The sequence below is a fragment of the Halyomorpha halys genome, unplaced genomic scaffold, assembly GCF_000696795.3.
Source record: "Halyomorpha halys isolate HHAL.00 unplaced genomic scaffold, Hhal_1.1 Scaffold29.1, whole genome shotgun sequence".
NCBI classification, from domain to species: Eukaryota; Metazoa; Arthropoda; class Insecta; order Hemiptera; family Pentatomidae; genus Halyomorpha; species Halyomorpha halys.
Window position 1 is genome coordinate 1,349,092 of NW_027115892.1, and position 10,416 is coordinate 1,359,507.

A 10,416-nucleotide genomic window follows, 5' to 3' on the forward strand; every position below is an offset into this window, starting at 1 on the left:
TTGGTAAGGATTGTATCTTGGATCCCAAACTTTGCGAAACTGTGGATCCTTATACAGTATCCAGATTTGCAAAGGCAATTGCCCTGTTTTGAGCAGAGGAGGGACGGCGTACAATAGGCCCTCTGAGGCCGCGGTGCTTCTTGGCCGGTTTAAAAAAAAAAAAAAAATACAAAATGGAGAATTTTATTATATCTATTCATGCATTTCGGTTTAGACAGGGTATATTATTTGAAGATATTTATCGTAGTTGGAAATATTGATAATGATTTTTCTATTCATGAAAAAATATTATTATTAATGAATTATTACAAAACATTGTTTTAAATCTACAAGTAAAAAAGAATAGTAAACATCATTTGAAAAAAAGGGGGAAAAAAAAACAAGTTAATAAGACAATTTAAGATTGTGAATACAATAACTGCGAATAATTGAAGGCTGCAGGGGAAAAACAATTAAGGTCATATTTTTTAAATTAAGCTTTCAGTGGCATCTGTTGGGGCTCAATGAAAGCTTTTTATACAACTTCTATCCATTCTCTACATCCTAATTATAGGATAACTCTCAAGTTTTATGGAAACAAACTTTAGTAGTTTAGTGAAAAACTGCTAGCTTTTATCTATTTAAGGATGAAGAAAACAAATTTTTTAAGTAGTATTTTTTCAAATAAAATGTGTTTAAAAGATTTAACATTGATCATGTTAACAATTGATTTAACATTGATCATGATATACTTTCTCTATTTTAGGAAGAAAAATTAAATTCAGCCATTTATATAGAAGTATATGGATACATAATTTTCAAATATAATGCAATTGTAGAAAAAACATTCATGAGGAATTTTTTTCAAATATATATTTTTCACTCTCAGCTATGATTTGAAATGAAGGCTAGTCAGCTTCATTCCAAAGTTAAATATTTTTCATTATAATGTTATTAAAGATAACTTTTGATAGTGGTTTCATTTAGAAAATTCTTATGAAATGACATACTTATAAATTTGCAGTAAATTTGGCCAAATAGAAATATAGGAATGATTCTACAACTAAAGTAATTTTTTTAAACAAATTAGTGAACAAGGGCTCTGTAAGAGTTATTTAATTTATTTTCTAAACAATTTGACCCAAATAATTAATTGTACCTGAGAATATAGAGTTTTGTTACTATCTTCTTGACCAATTTTTTCTAGTGCCTTTTCAGATTTAGACAGGAGTTTCATTTCAACAAATGCTTTTAGATCAGCCATTTTCATGCACTTCTTAATTTTTTCACTGGCCCGTCTAGTATGTCTTGTCTCTTTTTGGGTAAAGGAAGGGTGAGCTTCTGAAACAAGACAACTCAAAACAAAATGGAGCAAGTATAGATTAAATTTTTAACAAATATTTATAATACTGGATATCTAAACTCGATCTAGCTGCAGAAAACTGTATAAGAAAAGAAGCGTATACTTTTAAAGTGTTTAACTCTCCACCATTCTTATTATATCATGATGGATATAGTTATATGTCACACAGTAAAGAACAACAAAGAAGTAGCTCCAACACAATTAAACTCATTTTAATGATTGGAGAAGTTTGTCGGGGGGTGCAGTCCTGAATTTCAGGTCGAAACGTCGACATAAAATAAATAAATATGGTTTTGTTTATTTATGTTGTTCTTTGCTGACCGCACCCCCCGACAAACTTCTCCAATCATTAATCTACGGTCAACTATCTACACCTCATTATAAACTCATTTTAAATCTTCTGAAAATTATATTTTTTACAAATTGAAATTGTACTTACAATATAAGAAAGTATGCACCAATCAAATACTTTCCTTTTTTAGAATAAAAAAAAAACATTATACTAAGTTTTTTATGGTTCATTGCTACTGAAGTTAAGAAATCTTTGTATTCTTGCAAGATATTTTTAAAAAAGTCTCCTACGTACATCGGTGGGTACTTTTTCAATATTCTTTTTGATTCCCTTATCTGTTCCTTTGAAAGTATGTTTTTATGTAAATTATTCAATTCTGTATTTTTTAATTGGGTATGTAAGTATCTATATTTCAAGGTTAAGTATTTTTCATTTTAGAATTGAATCAACAGGATAAGCCATTATTGTAACAGTGGTATATCCGCAAAATTAGTTTTTTCATGAGTAACCTAATTTAAATAAAATAATTCAATGTTAAGATTAATTACAATAAATTATTAAAAATTATAATTAATTAGTGATAAAATTTTAATTTCTAATGATAAATTAATCAATAAATTAGCACAATTACTTATAGATTATATATAATTATTATAATGGTCACTGATAATCGTTTCATGCCAAGTGGAACATGGGGCAACATTAGCATGCTGTCCATTTTTTCAATCCATTAGTTTTCCACATCTTACTCCTGTTGGAGCAATTGAATTTTGGAGTGGCTTGATGAAGTTAAGGACTACTGGATTTCCAGCTGCTCCAAATCACATCACAGTCATTCCATATTTCATTTTGTATGGAGCAGCTGGAGTAGATTGGCAATCAGTGACCTCTTTAATTAATCATTTACAAACCTTAAAAAAAAATATTTTAATGAGTTCAGAACAAATCTTTTGACATTAAAAAATGCATTATTAAAAAAAAAAGTATAAGGTTGAAAAGGTATATTGATACAATATGAAAAGTCAAAGGTCCATCAATGAAAAATTACTACTATAATATTAGACATAATCTAATTACATACATATTATAGCTTCATATGGTGAAGTAGCCAAAACTTAAATTGAAAAACAAAATTGGATTATAATTTACATTAAAACAAGAACCCATGATAATCCTATTCTAATTTGAAAAGAAAAAATTCAAATTTTTTATTAAAAAAATTTTAAATTATCCTCACCCGCCAGGGGAAAGACATCTTTGATTTCAGGAACTTCTATAAAATCTTTTCCTTTTTTTCTTTCCTGACTTGATTCAAAAGAGAGGTGTCTGAGCTCTGGATTGGGAAGTGAATTGCTTCTCTTTCTAGGTTCAGGTTCCATTTTTTTGGTGTCAACAACATCTCTCAGCCTGCAAATAACCATTCTTGGTGCTTAAATACTGATGATTGGTGAGGATATAAAAGGTATTAATCTTTTGAAACAAGTTTTTTTTTTTTTTTTTACAATACAATATTATACTGGCACTGAGATGGTCTGATAATGGATCAGGTGTAAAAACCTAAACTTATGATTTTGACAAATATTATAATGAAAAATCTTTTATTGTTGCTAGACAGTCTAATCTCAAAATCAAATGTTAATTTATTTCTGATTAATCAATCATGTTCAGAGGTACATAAATCTGATAAAAATATAATCTTAGGGTACCATTGAGATGGTCAAGTGATAGAGACAGAAGGTGGCTCAGTATGGTATAGTGTTTTCATTCTGGTAGTAGTTCTATCATGTTTGGGTTAGTTAGAATATTACACTCATCCAAATAGAATGACTTAAAACATGCCAATATTTAAAGCATGACTTAATGATCCTGAGGTGGCTAAATATAATGTGTTATGACGGTTACATTAAAGGAACCCACACAGGCCATTAAATATTAGGGGAAGAAATTATTTGATAGATCACTCAGCTATCGTGAGGGGTTGTAAAATTATATGATAAAGAATATGGTTATGTTCTTTAGTCCGTGCTAGATCTTTAGATGAATTTAGGATGGAGGAAGCCAAAGTTACATTATATCAAGTCCACTGATATAATATTTAAAAAAAATTTAGTGATGTGATATTTATTCATATTTTAGATAATTAGTTTTAATCATTTATTTTGGATCAAATATGACTCAAATTAAAATGCATACTGAACTTAAATTGGAGGTAAATAAAATATTTAGGAACATTAATTCACTTTTTAATCATTTTTCATAAATAAAATGCTTTTTAATATAAATAAGAAAATTGTACTTTTTTTTTTTATTTCAATTTTTCACTAAAATAAAAAAAGAAACTTAGTGTATTGAAAAATTAGTTATATAATATAAAATCTTAAGAAGTTGTTCATATATTGATGAATCATGTTGAGATAAAAAGGAATATTGCTTTGGGCAGTAACAAAGGAAAGGAGATGTTACCAGCTATGTCACATACTATGCCTATGATAACTTTTTATGACTATTATGTATTTGATGAGAAATAAAATTAATTAAGTTATTTGTTAAGAATTTAGACAATGAAAATTATTTTGTTTTGATCTGAAGCGATGATATTTCATTCTACAGTGATCAAAATATCAAAAGGAAATTATAAACAAATCTGAGACTGCTAATTTCACAAATATAAAATAAAATGTTACGGCATGTATAAAAATGCTGTACAAATAAACTAAACTAAATAAACACTCTGCAAACACCAACACATTTCATTAATATTAAGGTTCTAGCAATAAGTTCCCTCTGTCTTTGGTTCATATTTGATACATTCAAAGGATCCCCCCCTAAGAAGTAAAGCTTGCACAAAGTACGAAATGTGCTTCTTAGATCAGGATTTAATCAAAATATCTTATTTTAAAGATTCTTATCCCCGTGGTTATCATTACATGCTAATTCATACACAACTAACATTCAGTTAATATTTCCTACCTATGATAGAGAAACTGGAGAGCCCAATAGACTCCTTCCTCAGGCCATTGTGAAATGAAAAGGCATCGCATGACAGCTACATCTAGGAGTGTTGCAGCAGGGCTAGACTCCACAGCAGCAGCCCTGCTGGCCATAGATTCTTTGTCCATGGAACTTTGGCGTCTCCTTAAGAAAGAAAAAAAAAATCTTTTGAGAAAATATTAGTCATTTTTTAAAAGCTAAAAAATAAATATACTGATATTCTTATTTTATGTTTTATGTAGTTCATATTATTATTATAGGTAAATATGTCGGACTGGTGGAGCTAGCCAAACACAATACTTATATCTATTAAAAAATAAATGTTTGTACAAAATACAAACAGCGGCTTGTCACACTCTTGCTCCATACCATTCAATTGCAATGGTAAAAGAAAAAAAAGCTACATTTGGCTATATATGTATATATATTGTAATATCCTCTTTTTAAATAAATAGTTGATATTTATAGATAAATGATTTTAATTACGTTTTTATTTTATATATATTGTTTATTTGTTGTTTTAAATCAAAAAGCAAGCTAACCAGTTTTCATTATCTAAAATAAAGATGCTTTTCAAAACAAGAAAGATGGCGGTGCGCGTCCTTCCGAAGTGTTCGTTGGGTTGTTGGTGTTTGATAACATGGAATGAAATTTGTCAACTTTTGTTGCTCTTATGCAGTAATTATGGAAAAGGAATATTCAAAGAAAAAATGGAGGAAAGTGAAAATTATCAATAACCTAATTATATCGCAAATTATAGCAAATAAAGCTGAACGATTGTACTACAATAGATTATTTATTGGATCGAGCAGTGAAAATTGAAGATGGAGGAGAGGAAACGTGACTCTTGGTTTTGCAAGCTTGGTGAGAAGACGTCCGTTCAGCTAGAGAGGGGAAAGAAAAAAAAAACCATTGTTGGGAGTTGGATATAGCATCATCGAGAAGAGATCAACAATTATCAGGGGGAGCTGTGTAATTGGTTAGTCTTGTTTCTAAGTAGAATTTATTGTGTTTGTAAAATGTCTAGAAATTAAGTTAGTCTTATTAGTAGTAAAGTGTCGTCTGTTCTGATTGCCAGGTAACCCGCCCTGAGAAAAGTCTCTTATGTTATAAAATTATATTATCTGTTAAATATTGAAGTTTTTAATTTGAACCCAAGTTATCTCCTGTATATTTGAAACAAGTTTAAAAATGATTAAAATTCTTTTTATTTTATTTTAAATAATTTTAAAATTATTACAATATATTGTAATAATCAACAATTATTTAAAATTAAATAAAATTAAATTAAAATTAAATTAAAGTTTTAACTAATTTCACATATAAAAGATAGCTTGGGTTCAAATTAAAAACTTTAATATTTAACAGATAATAGAATTTTATAACATAAGATACTCTTTTCTCAGGGCGGGTTTCCTGGCAATCAGAAACAGACGACACTTTACTAATAATAACACTTAAACTTAATTAATAGCTATTCTACAAATACAATGAATTTCAGTTAGAAACAAAACTAACCAATTACACAATCTTCCTTTGATGATATATGACTATTGACATCCTCTTGTCCATGACGCTATGTCCAACTCCTAACAATGGCTTCCAGTCCTTCCCGCTTCTAGCCGAACGGACGTCTTCTCCCCAAGCCAGCAAAATCAAGAGTCCTGTTTCCCCTCTTCTATCTTCAATGTTCACTGGTCGATCCAAAAATAATCTATTGTAGTACAATCACTCTGCTTTATTTGCTATGATTTACGATGTAAATAGTTTATTGATAATTGTTATGTTCTTCTATTTCTTCTTTGATTATTCTTTTTCTATAATTATTGTATAGAAACAACAAAAGTTGAAAAATTTCAATCTATCTCAACACAATAAAATAACAAATAAACAATACTGAAACGATATACATAAAATAAAAACATGATATACATAAAATAAAAACATAACTAAAATCATTTATCTATAAATATCAACTATTTATTAAAAAAGAGGATATTACAATATATATAGTAAAACAAAAATATTAAAGATACAGCTGAAAATTTAGTTGTTATAATATGAAAAGAATCATGTAAAACAACAGAATTTCCTAGCTCATAGATCACAGGCTAAGTAATTTTGATGAATAAATGCAAAGTAACAGTAGTAAAAACTTAACAATCAGTGACCATTTGGAAATAGAAATTTCTTATAATATAATTACATACTTTATCCCTGATGTATGTTTTTAAATTATTCCATACATTTTTTTTTTCAATAGCCCACATACCCTCCTGTTGAATGTTTCATATGACTGTCCAGAGGTGTATCAGATGGACTTTTTGAGAACCTCGGAAGAGCTTGAAAAATAGTAGCATCTGGAGCCTGTAACAAATTAGTTTTTAGTAAAGTATTGCATAAAGGATTTTCAATAAATTTTTATTAACTATGCGATAATATCAGAAATACTTAAAACCATTTAAACTAAAAAACAAAATTTAATTTTAGAAAGAAGGTAAACAATCATTCTTTATGAGTAATGATAAAAATAAAGCATAAATATAACAATATATAAATATAAAGCATAAATATAAAGATAACCTATTTAATAAACATAAATCTAATCGTTGAGCCCACAGAACATTTTCTGATAAAATGAAAGTAATCTTTTTAAGTAAAACATTTATTTATATCTCACCGTATAAATTGAAGATTCTTTTAATCCTTCTGAGTCAGCAAGGGAAGGTAAACGAAAAATAACCTGTAAGAATAAAAACTTACTTAGGAAAAATTATATACATCAGAGGATAAGAGAAAATATTTGTTTAATAATTAATCTTAAAAATTAGATAAGATTAGTTATTAATTTTTGAATCAAATCCAAATAAAAGATCACTACATAGCAATAACAATATTTTTACTGTTGCCAATTACATAAAAATATACTAACTACATGTTCTTCTTCTGTACTTGAACTTTCTTCAGGTATTGTTTCTGGGAAAACTGTATCTTTTGGAGAAGAGACCCATCCCTACACATTACACCATAAATAAATAGTAAATTATGAAATATTTAAATTTTCCAAAAATAAATTATTTCTGTAATATGAATAATTCATGTATGAATAACTTCATAAATTGATGCTTGTCTGGAACCAGGAAGCAAATATTAGCTAGAATGTATATAGCCAACTAATTTACATTTTTATTGATCAATTTTTAAAGTCTTTCAATAGAAATGAATCGATTATTTCAGAAACAACACATCTTTCTTTTCTAAAATAACTGATTAAATTAAGAAATCAGTTTTTCGGGTTGCAAAAATTTCTCTAATAAGCCATAAAATATGCATTTAAAAAGTCTAAATATGTATCATTTTAAATGGATTGCTATTTTAAAATTAAAAAAAAAATAAGTGGACTTTTTAATTCTGAAGAAGAATAAATTTCAAAAAATATTTAAAGGTTTCTGGAAGATAAAGGTTCAAACTGCACTACCATGACAGCATTTACTGTCATAACAGTAGGACCATTTCTGACATACAGTGTTACCAAACTATTTAAACCACAGGTGCAAGGTCAAGATTTATTCCATGGAGTCACCAGAATAAATTTTAAACCAACTAGACAAATTTCTGACTAAAGGAAGCTAAGGTGAGACCCTCAGTACTCTTGGCCACCAAGACTTTTATCGTTTTGGCAATTTACGTTTACGTTTTGGCAATTTTATCTTGTTTGTGACATTGTATGTATATGCCTTGATGGTGAACTATCCCATCTTACCAAATTGTATGTTTTGTACCATTTTAAGCATTTATTACAAATTTCATAAAATTTGGAGTTATAAATTCATTTTTACTTTAAATCACATTGGTCATTGAAATTAAATTAAATTTTTTTAAACAATTTTACATCTGCCATTGTTGCAACTTACAGTTAGTATGGGGACAATGACACTAACACAATATCACACTATTTCACCATTGTCACATTACCACTTTCACCATCGAAATAAGGCAAAATAGACTTCTTATATTTACCTTCAAAAGTATTATATTTTATTAATATTATATTGTTACACTTAAAAAATAAATAAATAAGCTCCTCTTAAGCATTTTTCAATTAAAATCCTAGATCCATAATGCTCTAAGTAACTTTTTGGAGGTTCTTCAGTAATTAACCTTCTTTCACATCCCACCTCAGACCTAGATACAAACTTGTATGACTCATAATTTATCAATTTATTTTGGCTAATTTAAGAAAGGCAAATTTAAGTTTACCAGCTTTTAGGACAGCTGCTCCATCCAATTTTTATTCAGATTTTTCAAAAATGTGCTCAAGAATTTTTTAAAATGCCAGATTTTTTTTTTCTTGAGGTCATCAGAGCTATACATTCTAGTCATATCTAAAATCCCAACTATGAACCATTTCCTTGGGTCACTGAAGGAACAATAAAACCAAACATCATCAGATTCAAGCAGGTAAAACGAAATATGCACCCACATAGTTCTTATACAGAGAGGTTCAAATTGCATTATCATGGTATAACATTTCTGTCATAAAATTAGATAATCTAATATCTAAAAATATTAAATTAATACTCATCATGAGACAATTCAGTACTTCAAAGTAGATTAAATGAGGTTTATACCTCATCATCAGCCTTGTTAGCACTCGTTTGTTGGTCAAAAAAAATGCTGGCAGTCTGGCTTGGAGGACTCTCAGTACCAGGGTATTGTTGCGGCTCACAACTTGGTGTTTTACCTGTTTAGAACAATTTTTAAAAGTTGTTGATAATCAAAATACTGAATCATAACAGCTCAAATACTAAATAAAATATTCATGCAAATAACTTATTCAATGACAATGCTTCCCCAAATTATCTTAGAAGCATTCTTCTCTAAATTAGCACAAAAACAGATAAATGATGGTCAAGTTATTTTTTTTTTTAACATTTACCATTGGAACATGGGCCAAATCATTAGATAATATCAATAATACATACGGCTGAACAACAGTCAACATTCAAAAAAATATTCCTCAATAATTTTAATTTAATTGCCTTGTTATTATAATATTATAATTGATATTTTATTATTTTACAAAATATCATATCTTACACCACCAATTTAAAAATTTTTAATAATAGACTATAATCCTATCAAAAATAGATTTAGAGGGGATTCTTTATAACATTAAACACATTGGGTTAAACATAATATTTAAAAATATATTTTAAGTCTTAAATATAAGTCTCATGTGTCATGGCTGCAAGTGCAGTTCACTGTTCACATTGCTCTGCAATTGTTACTGTGTACTATGGGTTATAGCTCAAATCCAGCTCTCAGACTTCACATAGCATGAGTTTTTGACTCATAAACACTACATTATCTACACATACACTACATTATAAACACTACTCATAAACAGCTGAACATTTTTATACACTCATATAGTGGAGGTGCATAATTGTTTATTGGAAATTAGCAAATAATAATTGGCATCCAACTACCAGTGATATCTCTAGTAAAAAGTAATTCCCCCTAGAGGTCTTATCTTAAGACTATATTTCACGGCCAAGGTTCTGTGTACTTCAATACAATCTCTGTTGGGTCCAGAGTTTGAATCCAAAGATTGTATATATTTTTTTTTATTATATAATTCAGAGATTTTTAATTTAATTATTTTCAGGAATGTTCTATTTAACTATTTTAAGTAATTATATTATTTCAAAATTTTTCGAGACCAGGTAATATTTATCAATTAATTAATTTAACATCCAAAATAGTCTCAACACTATATATTTATTTA

General features: G+C 28.2%; 1 protein-coding gene across 8 annotated transcripts in view; it reads right to left on the reverse strand.

Moving 5' to 3' along the window:
- unc80 (unc80, NALCN channel complex subunit) overlaps positions 1–10,416 on the reverse strand; it is a gene marked incomplete at its 3' end in the record, with an annotated part of 94,437 nt that overhangs the window by 71,511 nt on the left and 12,510 nt on the right. For 7 of the 8 annotated variants that reach the window (XM_067052886.1, XM_024361893.2, XM_024361896.2 and 4 more), the window contains 7 exon segments: positions 1,139–1,320; positions 2,872–3,041; positions 4,605–4,769; positions 6,898–6,992; positions 7,306–7,368; positions 7,558–7,638; positions 9,257–9,369. In XM_067052886.1, coding sequence (XP_066908987.1) covers positions 1,139–1,320; positions 2,872–3,041; positions 4,605–4,769; positions 6,898–6,992; positions 7,306–7,368; positions 7,558–7,638; positions 9,257–9,369 — 869 coding nt within the window. 8 annotated transcript variants of the gene reach the window in all.